The sequence below is a fragment of the Aphelocoma coerulescens genome, chromosome 27 (assembly GCF_041296385.1).
Source record: "Aphelocoma coerulescens isolate FSJ_1873_10779 chromosome 27, UR_Acoe_1.0, whole genome shotgun sequence".
NCBI classification, from domain to species: Eukaryota; Metazoa; Chordata; class Aves; order Passeriformes; family Corvidae; genus Aphelocoma; species Aphelocoma coerulescens.
The window spans coordinates 2,422,662-2,435,854 of NC_091040.1; the positions used below are offsets into that span (position 1 = coordinate 2,422,662).

Below are 13,193 nucleotides of genomic sequence, written 5' to 3' on the forward strand. Positions count from 1 at the left end.
ACCACAGCGTGCAGCTTCCAGTCCCTTGAGGCAAAAAAAGGGGGTTTTGTTTCTTTTTTTTCCTTCTTCCCCATCAAGCTTTTAATTACCATTTTACTATAGCCTGCTGCCTAATTGTTTGCCCGATACTTAGTGATGATCATCATGGAAGCTCTTTTAACAGGGGGGTGGAATAGGACAAGTTGAGCTGTTTCCAATGGCATCTCACCTGTATCAGGACACACACAAAAATCACCATAAGCTGATGTGTTTGCACAGGCTCAGAGAAGTACAAATATGGAACTGTTTGCAGAAAAAGTGGATTTTTTAACACCAAATGAGCCTCAGTGATGGTGTTTCAGCCCTATACATTAATTTAGTGCTTTTATGAACGGTCTGTAAGCTTTTAAAAGGATCCCAGCACCACTTTTAGCATAAAAGTCTCCACCAAACCAAGTCAGACAACATCTAGACTTAAGCAGGCTCCAGCTTCTGCTCAAAGCCTCGGAATAAATCTCCACAACATACTCACAGTGTCACCATGAATAATGCAAGAGTCACAAAAACATGTAGTCCAAGAAACTGGAAGATTCCTACTCACTACGGATGGCTGACAAGACATGGAAAAACCAGACATAATTGTGCTGGAGAAAAACATGTTACAGACATACTAAGGCAGTGGAAATCAGGTTATCGAAGGCCTGATCTCTCTCCATGAGTCAGTGGCCTCATGTTCCTATGATGGCCTTCAGCAGATGGAACAAACCCCGGGGGCACGGGTAGTGCGGGGGTTCAGGAGAGAAAAAGGAGAGGTTTCTGTGTCGCAGGCTGTCACCAGCGATGAATTGGGAAGGTGCTGGAGTGGAATTGCTCACTCACAAAAGTGATTAACATTTATGAGAATCACATAAATATTTTCCGTTATTTATCTTTCAATTTGATATAAAATGAAGGGATTAGTGATCATATCAGTGTGCCAAATAAAGATATTGAGGGTTTTTTTTTTCACCAATAGGTTTTTCAGGTGTAGGCAGGACATAATCCTTTTCCCAAAAACCATCACCAATACCGATAATATTTCTATTCTGTGATCCTGGAGAATATTAAATATTCATTTTTACCAGGGTTAGTGATCCCCAAAAGATAATCCTCCCACCAGGACAGCACTGTCAGAATGCGGTTTCATTTATAGAAGTCAGACAGTAGTTACTGACCCACAAGGACTGCTCAGGGACTAACAGAGCTGCTGCTACTTTATAGAGGGCATGACATGAAAACTGAGATTATTTGTGATTTTCAGTCTCCAACAGCAACTGAACTGGTGTTGTTGGGAGGAAATTTAAGTGCACCTACTGATCCTTGCACAGCCTGGAGTACTAGCACAGCATGCTTAAATATTTAAGATTTATTGTGCTTCCGGTATCAGAATGACTGTAGAGAACAGTGTGTGAAGCACTGAAGAAAACACAATGTATATTTTATTTTGTGCCATTTTACACTGAGATGCTGGAAGTACCTTTTTTGTGCATTTGAACCAGCTTTCTCCTTGCAATCGTGGCTTTATTCCTACAGTGAGCAGCAAGGAGTAGGGCACTGTGGTACTGAAGGCTCATACTCACTTTATAATAAATGAGCTCTAATGGTAAGGGAGGCTGCTGGAGGGGAAAGATGTTTTATTGATATTTATAGCATTGTCTTTGAGATGTAAATTTTCAGTGTTTGCATTCCAGAACAAATGGTAAAGAGACTTTTAGAGATCAGCAGCAATATAAAAAATGAATGGTAAAAGCAGTACCCATACAAACAATCTCTCACATGTCCAACCTGTTCCTGACTTAAATGTATGCAAAAGAGGGTGAGAAATGGTACTGCAGGCACAGGGCAGCCAGAGAACAGAAAAAGGACTTGCTTCCTGCCTGGACACTGCATAGAAGCAGCATGGACATGGCTCCTGGAATGGGAAGGTGGGAAGAAGTTACAGCAACTCCTCTCAGATGGTTAGTACTGAGAGGTTTGGGAAAGAAACCCTGTTCTCGCTTCCTGCACCCACAGCTCAGTAAGCAGGAGGAGTGAAGGGCCAGGACACTGGGAAAGCACAGGGAAAAGTGAGCTAGTGAGTGGAATTGGTGCAAGGGGTGGACAAAGAGCTGGAGCATGGCTGTGAATATTTTATGTGCTGTGGGATCTGAGAGATCAGCTGCCTTGGATGTAGAAAAAGCTCAAGTCTTCCATATTCCGTCTATTCTATTAAACTTCTGTATTTAGTGTAAGCAGAGCAGAACTCACCTGCCCAAGGCAGGCTCTATATTGCAGACATCTATACTGAGCTACTCTCGACTGACTGCAGAATCCTGCTAAGTGGGGACACGAGGCTTTTCACCCTAAGCCAGACACATAAATTTGGTCAGAAAACCTGTGTGATGTCTCTCCATAAACTGTCCAGAAAGGCCAGACCAGCACAGTTCCAGATACTGGCACTGTAGATCCTTGAGCGAGATTCATCTCACCACTCCCTTGAGTGTTTCATGTTGGCTTGCAATTTGTTAACCGATTAAAACGTTTGGTCTTTAATAATGCAAAAGAATAACTTCTGCAAAATAATCACATTAATGTTAGAGGGAACAACCAAAGCTACTTGCTCAGCCAAAACACATAATTCTTTAGTGATTTACTTGATTTGTGTGATAAAAACTCTACCTCAAACTCCTACCCAAAGCCACAGTCATAATTTCCCTTTGGCACTGCTGCACTGCCACAGACCTGTGGCACAGAAAGGCACTGTGAAACTGGTAACTACACCATGTGCGTTCTCCCCAGGGCACGTGCCCCACATCCTCCACCAGGCACACTCCTCACTGGTTGTGGCTGAAGCCCCTGGAACAGATGAACATTCTCAGATCATGGGCAGGAACTGTTGTTAATGCTGAGATCTCCATTTAGGAGCTTCTACAGCACGTAAGAAACTCAACATCTATGTCATACACACATATAAACCCCAGAGCTCTGAGGGCTGTAAGATTGCCAAGTTCCAGGAGCTGCTACTTTTATCTTCTATCTACAAATGAAGAGGGCCTTCTGGTTTTTAAAGACAGTACATATTGGTTTACTCTTTCAATTAATCCCTGTGTCTTCTCTCAGACCTGTAGGAAGGGTTTATTCTTCAAATTCAACAGTAAACATGGAAAACTGACCAACCTCCCCTTCACCCACGGTTTAAAGTACAGCACTGCTGCTACAGTTTTAAATTTTACAGGCCTGAGTGGTCCTGTGAATTTGAGATAACTTCTTCTTTCTTTCAAAAAAAAGAATAAATTATTTAATTATTAATTATTAATTCAAAAAAAAAGAATAAGTTATTTTTTAGGTATGAAAGTACTTAGCAGCATAAATAAAAAATTGCAGTCCTAACACGGGATTTGCCTATACAAACTGTTCTTAGGAATTTGTATGTTACCACACACATTAAAGGCTCACCAGATGCACTTGCTCTTTTATCTTCCCATCCATTTTTCATAGCTCCTGTAAAACTGACCTTGGTAAAATGCACGTGAGGTTCCCCAATGGAAAAGGGTTGCTCCTCCTTAGACCATGTTGAAATGCTCCAAATGAATTGTATTGCTATTCCATTTACAGGCATACTCTCATAGCATAATCAGATGAATAAAAAGACAAAATATAACTATTATTTTTCAGAATTCCAACTCTACTTTACCTCCTGCTTCTTCATTAGACTGATTGTGTTCCTTCATATCTTCCACATTATCCATGCTTTCCATTTCCTGGGATTTGTTCAGATTACAGTCTGTCAAATCCTCTTGTTCTTCTGGAGAAAAAAAAAAAAAAGGGGCAAATATAATTAACTATTTATTCTCCAATAATATTTCCAGGTGATTCCCACAAAGCACCTGCACACTCCCAGCACAGCTGACAGTGCCCACAATGTTATTTCCATGGATGCACTGGTTGCACTTTGGGGAATTATTTTAATTCCCAAAGTCCCACACAAGCTCTCACACACACCTCGAACCCATTTTCAGCTTTTGCTCAGATTAAATATTCTGGAGGTTGTTCTAAATGACAACAGGAATAAAACCCAGTATATCTAACTCTATCATAGGTGCTCTGACAACTGCTGTGAGCAGGGATGGAGCTCCTTGGAGCAAGGCAAAGGAATCACAGCTCCACTTTGTTCTTTTGGGCGAAATATTAATCATTCTGGCCCTAGGCCAGGAAACTGCTCAAGCACGTGTAATCAAGGCCTCTTTGAACCCACTTGCACGTCTCTGCTTATTCCACATGTGTATTTTTAAATATCAACATTATCATGCTGATCAGCATCCCAGAGATCCCAGCCTCTCTCCTCGGAAATAAAGATACATTTTTAACTGCAGTGAAATCTATTTGGGTGAAGTGTTTTAAATAAAGCCTCTTTCATTAATCCCACAATGCAAACTAGCTCCATATGATGTGTATTTCTGTAAATTTCAGATCAATATTTCATTAAAAAAACAGACAGTATTTTCTTTCAAACATTCTTGGAATTTTTTAAATTTACAGTAATACTGTGAAATTGCGGGTAAATTCTTTAACCTACTGACAGCTGGATGGTAACATCCCCAATCCTTCTCAAGCTAGATATTACATTGGAGATGAAAAGAAGCTCAACTTTTTGATTAACAAGAAAGTGAAACACTTGTCAAATTCACTCACAAGATTTGTTTTCATATTTTCAGAAATGCAGTCAACCAAGAGAATTGCATTATTCTTGCTTCCCTAATCAAAACTTCCAGCTTTCTCTTGAAAATGTTTCCTTTCCTTCTACAGTCTTTTTTTCCCACTTTATTATAATTTTCCAATGTTATATGGGACTTCCACCATTTTATTTCAACTATAAAATTTACTTTTTTTTGCCATTAATACTCCTCTTTGTACTTTTGACTCTGTTACTCAGTGTCCTGGGACTCTAAACCAGCTGCAATTCATGTTATTTTTCTCCATTTAAATGTAAAATGGCCAAGAGAGGGTGGAAGAACATAACTGAACAGCACCGTACCTGCAGCTATGGGCTGTTCCTGAGGGTTACTGAGGTCCATCCCGGGCTGTGAATCTGCAAAAGACAGAAGAGCAGCCTGAGGTGCTTAATATTTAGAACAGTTCACGACACAGTTGTTACAATCTTACAAATTCCTGTTTTCTTGGCTGAAAGTAAAATTGAAAAAGAAAACATTTTGAAGAAATAAAAACCAAATTAGTATTGTGCTTCACTTTTTTATATCCTGAGCACTGGCCTGTGCCCAGAAAAGGGATTAAATATGATTTTCTAACTTCAAAAAGTTATAGAACAGAGTACCTTATGCTTTTGATTTACTCATTGAGTACCCTGTGAGCACACTGCAGCCGTAGTAACTCTGTAGGAAGTTAATTTCTCTAAAGTACAAAAATATTCTTACACTCCTCTTCCCATGCAAAGGGAAACCCCCATTATCTTCACAAGATCTACTTGGTTTTCATGGGAATGCAAGTCTAATTCCCACTGAGAAATTCCAAAAGGGATCAAATGCTAGGAATTTTAAAAATTTTTCAGAGGGACTACCCATGCGGCCTGGTTTCCCAGCCTGGGGGCTCAGCAGAGCTCTGAAGGCAACACAAGCTGCAGGTATTCCCACTGCCCAGTGCAGTGCCCAAATTTCAGCTGGTGAATTGAACTGGAGGCACAGACCTGAGCTGTCCCATTATGCCTTTACTCAAGGCCTCCCTGCCTTGAGATTTCATTGTTAGGAGGCTGAATTCTTAATACAGACACAGTTACCTGCTTCCTTCCTCCTTTCTTTCCTGTAGCTTTTTCCCCCTCTTTATTTTTTACATGCCATAACATCTTTTATCAGCTTTGAACCTAAAAAATAATAGTTCCTGGACCGGGAAAATTTCTTCCTGGCAGTTACATAACAGAAACACCCAGGCAGTGGGCATGAGGTGTTAACCACGGGTGACATTTACCCCATAATTATCTGTCTTTACCTCCTCTGCATATGGAACATTTTTGTGGTCTCTGCAACGTTAAAATATAAAGCTCTGGTAACTCTTCAGCGAGGCAGCCTGGTATCAGGAGAGGTACTCCAAAAAAACTGCATGAATAGAGGGTGGGATAATGTGTGCAACAAAATAAAGGCCTTGCATCATAGTCACAGAATTAAATGATAAAAAGTTCAGATATTTACTGAATCTGTATTTTGAAATAAATAAAAAAGATCAAGTATAGTTATAGCCCTTAATTTCTCATTTTTATTCTATTATGCCAGGAAAATTGAGGTACAAAGAAGCAGATGGACCAATTTATACAGCAAATAATGGTTAGAAAACATCAGTAAATTCTGGGTAAATTGATCAAAATTTTCTCTAATATTGATTTTACCTTTACACTGCAATAATAGCCCAGGGAAGCTGTGGCTGCCCCATCCCTGGAAGTGTTCAAGGCCAGGCTGGATGGGGCTTGGAGCAACCTGGTCAAGTGGAAGATGGCAGGGGGTGGAACTGGATGAGGTTTAAGGTCCCTTCCAACCCAAAACATTCAGTGATTCCATGAATACAGACACTTAAATTACGCAAACCCTTGTAATTCTGCACAAAATTAAACTAAATTTGCCTTATCCTGCAACACTTGATTTTGGTTTTAATTGCTTTCAGAAACCCTGCACAGTTGCCCATTTGGGTCAAAGCCCCAGTCTGAAGCCCCAGGGTGCCTTTGAAACCTTGGCAGCAATTCTGTCTTCCCCTGAGCTTCCAGGAGGCTGTGGAAGGAAAAACTAGAACCCCCCTACATGACTGCTTGAATTCCAATAATTCTACACATATTCCTGGATAACTATATATTTTTAGAAACCATTGCATTCCTCGGGTTTCCCTAGCAGCTGCAGGACAACTTGCTGGAGAAGGGCTCTGCCCGAACCCCACGAGAGCTGAGCAGGACCTGCTCAGCCTCCTCGGACCCTCATCTGCTCCCTGCCGAGATGGAGTCTATGAATTTATTCATATTTTGTTGAACACAACAGGTTCATGCCCGTGATGGCTGCTGGACAGGAGAACCCTTCGGAAGAGAGAAGAACGATGACACACTATAGAATGTTTCTCTTCTTGCTTGAGAAACACCCCGGTCTTTGTCTCACTTCCAAGCCTCTGACCTTCCCTCACCAGCACCTGGTTTCTTTACCGCATCAGTCTCCAGCAGCTTCTTACAGCCTTAGTGATCTCTTAATATTTAACCTCAGCTCTCTTTCCTGAGAAGCCTTCACAGATCCTTCACAGCGACAGGAGAACGTGGGTAGATTCCATCCCTGATTCTATACCAATAAGGCCATTTTTCTACCAAATGTTCAGAAAAACACAAGGCAGGAAATCACTTACAGAACACGTTTGTCTTCCCGAGCTTCAAAGAGCTCCACTGGCTGGGGTGCATGGGAAGAGGGCGCCCGTCTCTGCGTGCTGCAGCCGAGGCACAGTGTGCATTTACAAAGCAGAAGTAAAATTCATGTGCTTTCGAAACCAATCCTTGGCCATCCTGTGTTCTACGCCAATAGGCAAAGGGAGCCAAAATATTCAAATAGCTTGCTAAAAAGGTGCTATGGTATTTTGATATGCAACACTATTCATACTTTATCCTGGAATTTGGCCAGAACAGTCAACGAGAAATTTAACCCCCCTACAATGGATATTTTTCAGATCACTGATGACCCTAATACCTTTCTGTCCTTAATACAGAATGGGAGGTATATCTTGAATTATTATAATTTCACCTATTTGTCCCCAGAATGAAACCAGAATGCTGCCTTTTTCCTGCCAGCTGCACTTTTCGGCCCAACAACACAGGGAAGGGGACACCTTTGAAAATCCCATCTGCTGTTAGTCCTTCCATCAGAGCATATGGAGCAAACACAGCCAGTTTCCTTATCTGAAGCCAGTGCCTTTGCTATGTGCGCCACTCAGCCTCTTCCACTCCAACAAGTTTTTCACCTTCAACCCACACTGGGCCATTAAGGAGAGAAATTCTAGCTACTTTCTCCACTGAATATACTTCTCCAGCATCCGCAGCTTCCATGGCTTTCTGAAGAAAGCATCTGGGCCAAGTAAACTCTTTATGGGGTGTCTGATACTATGCTGCTCTTAAGCACCATGCAATGTGTAAAATGTCATGGGCATTTTAAGTGCACATGTCATTTTGGGAAGAAATCCTGATCAGCAGTGTATAACTAAGGAGATTTTTGTCATATTGTTGCATACGACCGTCTAAACCCAGCAGAATAATTCAGTGATTCAGTATAGGATATCCTGAAACAGAATATCCAGTTGGAAGAGACCCACTAGGATCATCAAAGTCTAACTCCTGATCCAACCTGTTGATCCCAGCCCAGAACTTGGAGCTGACAGCTGGGCAGTTCTTTCAGTAGTCACAAAACCAAACCATGTCATGGAGAGATACAACCAACTTTATGACAAATTTTGGTTCAAACACCCACTCTTGCCAGGGCCTGTCTGCTGCTCTGTGACCCTACCAAACCTCCTCACGCTGGGCACGGAAAGTCCAGGTCAGCCGTGTTACCCCTCTGTCCTCAGGGCAGGGAGATTTTCCAAGACCCACGGATACACTCTTGAAAATTACTGTATCCAGGGATAACACATTACAACACTGTTGCACTGACTTCGGCCCAGTGCAATAACCTCAGGCACATTAATGGATCCTCATCATCCCCAAGTACAGACCCAAAACTTGAAAGGTTATTTCTGTGTTCACTTTGAGCACACAAAAAATAAAACTCCCCAAAAAAGGACTTCTTAGATAACATCAGCTGTAGTGAAACCTTGTTATTTTCTAATCGCAGACTATTCCAACACACCTCACAAACTTTCCTCTCCCAAAAAGACAATGATCCAAACTCGATCAAGAAAATGAGGCTGCATTTTAAAGTGCTGAAGTGCCCTCAAACCCGTTCTTTCAAATCATTAGTACGTCTCTCAAACAGCAACATTCTCGATTCAGTCAGATTCAGTGAGTGGTTATTTACATATAAAAAGTTAAAAAGCCTTTAGCAAAGGAAAATGCATTTTTAAATAGGCTTCTGCAGCTAACTTAAAATAACCAAAAGCCTCAAGTCATTGAGACAGAGCAGAATCTAAACTGGAGCCCTTAAAACATTGAGTTGAAGTAAGAATCTCCACCTTTGAAATAAGAAACCAAGTGATGCTTTGCAAAGCTTCTTTGCCAGGATTGTAAAAAAAACACCAGAAATCTTGCTTTTCTATGACAGGGAATTATTCCACAACCCAAGATTAAGTCCCAGCTTGGTTTTTCCTGGCTCTGAATATTACGGGCACGTTTTACAGGTGAAAAGAGAGAAGACATCCTTGAATTCGTTAAACCCCAGAATACGAACAGCAGATAAAGCGCGCTCTAAACCCCGACTTTATCACGCACTTTATGATGTCTCTGAAATTAAACAGAGAGGGGGCAAAAAGCCCCGTTCGTTTCCCGTTTAATTGCTACACCCGATTCGATTTCTTCTCCAGAGCCTGTCATCTATATGCAGCAAGCGCTGAAAGAAGCGGCTGAAAGCCCCCGGGCGGTGGAGCCGCTGCGGGCTCCGGCCGGGTAGAGGGTCCCGGGGAAGAGCGGGGTCGTTTCTCACCTTCCATGCTCCGTTCGCGGGTCCCAGCTCCACCTGCCCGCCCGGGCTCGGGACTGCCGGCGGAGCGCACCCGGCCTCGCCTCCCGCCCGTCACCGTGACATCCGGCCCGGCGCTCGGCGGGCGGAGAGCGGCGCCGGGTGGTGGGGAGAGGAGCCGACCCGGTCCCGGTCCCGGGTCCCGGACTCGCCCGCCTCGGAGCTGCTGCGGGTGCCGCTTGCAGGGGACTCCCGCTCTTCGGGAGGGACAGCGGCGGGGCAGGCGGGCCTAAGGGCACAGCTCCTGTTTTGGCGGATTGGGGAAGCTCCCAGCCACTTCTGTCCCTAGAATGGGCTCACCTCGCTCTGTACGTTAAAGTTAAATGGCTGAGATAATAATAAATATAACTTAGGTTGAGATGGTTTTCTTAAGAAAACAGTGTTGCTGTTTAGCAGAAAATCAAAGTACAAAGTGCTTTAATAAAATAAAACAAATATTAATTTCAAATTCCTCTAGTACAGAGTCTGAAAAGAGGCTTATTCCACACCGGGCCTGAACAGGACTTTGAGAGACCTGACCAGGTGCAGAATGTCCCTGCTAAGGCAGGGGGTAGCAGCAGGTGACATTTAGAGGTCCCTTCAGGCCCAAAACCAGTTAATGAAGTGAGAAGTGAATTTGGGATCTGAGCTCATCACTTGGATGTAAACCCAAAGGCAGCAAGCACGAATTACCATAGATCAGTAGCAGGATAACAACATGGAAACATGATTCTCCTACTCACTTCCTGTGTGGTGCCAACGGCTGCTTCTTGCACTGTTGCTTTTCCATTGCTTGGAAAAAGATTCTAGAAATAAAATGTTAAAAAAAAAAAGAATAAAAGCGTGTGGGATCATTGAGCAATTCTCAGCTATTCCAGACAATCTCTGTAACTCTCATCCAGAACCATTTAATAATTAGGCAGGTTTCCTGGTTCTACAAAGTTTAAGGCAGTCCTGGGATTACTGTGCAGCAATCAGAAACCTCTGGTTTCCATCTCAGGATTATCCACGGCCATTTTCTCTTACTGTGAGATTTGTTCTCTGATTTAAATCTCTACTTTCCCTCACGCTCCCTTCCTTTACGCTCAGAGATCAATTGTGTCTTCACTCTGTTTTTATTTTATGGGCAGAAATCAAACAAGCCTGGTTTTCTCAGCCTATAAAAATACCCTCGTGCTGATTGTGGCCCTCCTTTGTGTGGAGGATCCCAGCTTTGGATCACTCACCTGAAAGATCAGAGACAGAACTTGTGGTCTGCAGCCTCTCCAGAGCCCTGCAACAGGTCCTTCACCTGACTCTGCACTCCTGAAAATCTCTCTACATATTTCCTAGGATAAAATATTCACCTTTTTAATATCTGTTCACTCCATGATCAAGCTTACAACTACAGATTTTTTTCCCTCTTCTATCACTTCCTATTGATAGAGTTTATATTAACCCCCCCCAAAAAAAAAAAAAAAACAAAACCCAAACTACAACCAAAAAACCCCCAGCCCAAACCCCAGTAATCCAGGTTTTAAACACAAATATAAATACCTGAATTCACAATTTGTCCTATTAAATCCTCCCCAGAACACTTCCTGTTCTTAAGAATAACCCATTCTCTCCTCTCTCCTCCCTCCCCCCAAGCTTACAAATCTATAATGACAATTTACCAGTCTGAGACTTAGAAATATTACAGAGTTGAAAATAAATGTCATTTGGCTAAAGACACTGAGTAAGAGTTTATGAAGAACCGAAACTGCAGCCAACGCTTTATAGTAGAGATACTATTTTATAATAATTAGCAACCTGGGGACTCATGGGCTATGGAGGACCTGAAATGAGCTATTAACATCCTTAGGAACTGAGGCTGCTTGGGCTGAAATATGACTCGTTTATAGCAGACACGTTACAACTGAATCATTTTGCCTGCACAGTGTCAGCATGAAATGCTCACTTTGAGTAAAACTGAAAACATTCAGCACATGGGAACGTAGGATTATCTGAGGTGGTCCCGGTTCTGACCTGCCCAGCAGCTAAAGGACATTAAAAATGAAAACCCTGACATAGTTCTTACACCTTAACCGACCACTTGAGTTAGTTAATATGTTGGTCTAAGGAAGAAGAAAGCTTGAGTAGAACTGTTTTCCATCCATAACTTGCTACCTCCTTTGTCACACTTTTTTTTTGTTGTTGTTGCATTTTTACTAAATTTTTCTTTTCTTTATTAAACTTATAACTTAAGTGCTCTTTTTACATAGAAGCGTTGAGCTAAAACTTTCACAGTTCTCTATAAAAATAACTCTTATTCCTGTGTTGGTTGGTTCCATATTTGTTATGCAAATACTGTGACATCATTTTTGGACACTAGCATGGTCTGGAGTGATAAATATCTAGGTAGTTAGGTATTATTTTGCTAATTTCCAGAGGCTTGGCCGCTGTTCGGGTCTTGAGTGTCTCAGAGTGTGCAGTGTGGTCAAATGCAAGGACCCTCCTTTCCCTGTCAGCAGCTTCCTGAGTGTTTTTGTATCACCTGCTCTAGAAACAAAATAGGTACATGTTTAAAAGTTTCAAAGACATAGCAAGTTTTCCAAAACATGTAACTGACTTGAAAGTTACTTGCAGTGATACTGTGGCATTTGGCTTTATTTTCGGGCCAACAGTATTCTTCCGTCGCTTACTTTCAGTCGCAGCAAGTGGCAGAATCATGGAATCCCAGAGGAGTTTGGGTTGGAAGAGACTTTCAAAACCATCCAGTTCCACCCCTGCCATGAGCAGGGACACCTTCCACTAGCCCAGGTTGCTCCAAGCCCTGTCCAACCTGGCCCTGGACACTTCCAGGGACAACTTCCCTGGTAAATCCATTCCAGGGCCTCACCACCCTCACAGAGAGTAATTTCTTCCCGATATCCACTTTGAATCTCCTGGTTTTAGTTGAAGCCATTCCCCTTGTCCTATCACTCCAGACCCTTGTCCAAAATCCCTTTTCAGTTCTCTTGGAGCCCTTTTAGGTACTGAAAGGGATGTTTTTTTGCTTTTAGTGGAAAAATACATGTCCTGTACTGACTTTCTCCAGAAATCTGCAGCTGGAGAACAGCCAGCACTCACAGCCCCTCAGGAGGAAAAGCCACAGGATGTGCCCAGCTCGTACTTTCAGTCTTTCTCACAGCAAGTGACAGACACACAAAATCACAGAACAGTTTGGGCTGGAAGGGACCTTAAAGCCCATACAGTTCCAACCTTTCCCGCCCCCTCTCCCCCCATGGGCAGGGACAACTTCCATAGCCCAGGACAGGTTCAGCACTGACAGACATAGCCATGACGGAGTCGTTTCCCCCTTTGCCCCACTGTACTTCCCTCTCCTTGTCCCACAGCCAAAAAAAAAACCACTTTAGAGTCAAAAACACAGCTCACTGCGCACTGTGGAGGAGCGATGTGGGGCTGTGACAACGGGCGCTGAGGGGGTGGCCGGGGCCGTCCTTCGCTGCCAAGCACCTCAGGGGCCTGAAAGTGAGAAAACAACAAAAAAAAACCTCCCCA

The 13,193-nt window shown here is 42.8% G+C and overlaps 1 protein-coding gene across 5 annotated transcripts in view; it reads right to left on the reverse strand.

Annotated features, from left to right (window-relative positions):
* The window catches only part of IKZF3 (IKAROS family zinc finger 3), a 37,613-nt gene extending 24,458 nt beyond the window's left edge, over nt 1–13,155 (reverse strand). For 3 of the 5 annotated variants that reach the window (XM_068996656.1, XM_068996655.1, XM_068996653.1), the window contains exons 1-3: nt 9,657–9,704; nt 5,033–5,086; nt 3,692–3,802 (exon numbers count right to left, since the gene is read on the reverse strand). In XM_068996656.1, the coding sequence (XP_068852757.1) occupies nt 3,692–3,802; nt 5,033–5,086; nt 9,657–9,663 (172 nt within the window). In that variant the 5' untranslated portion in view covers nt 9,664–9,704. Of the gene's footprint in view, nt 1–3,691; nt 3,803–5,032; nt 5,087–7,380; nt 7,419–9,656; nt 9,705–10,414; nt 10,478–10,897; nt 11,000–13,067 lie in introns of those variants that run through there. The other 2 variants (XM_068996654.1, XM_068996652.1) reach the window with 2 other exon arrangements.
* Between the last annotated feature and the right edge of the window lie 38 nt (nt 13,156–13,193).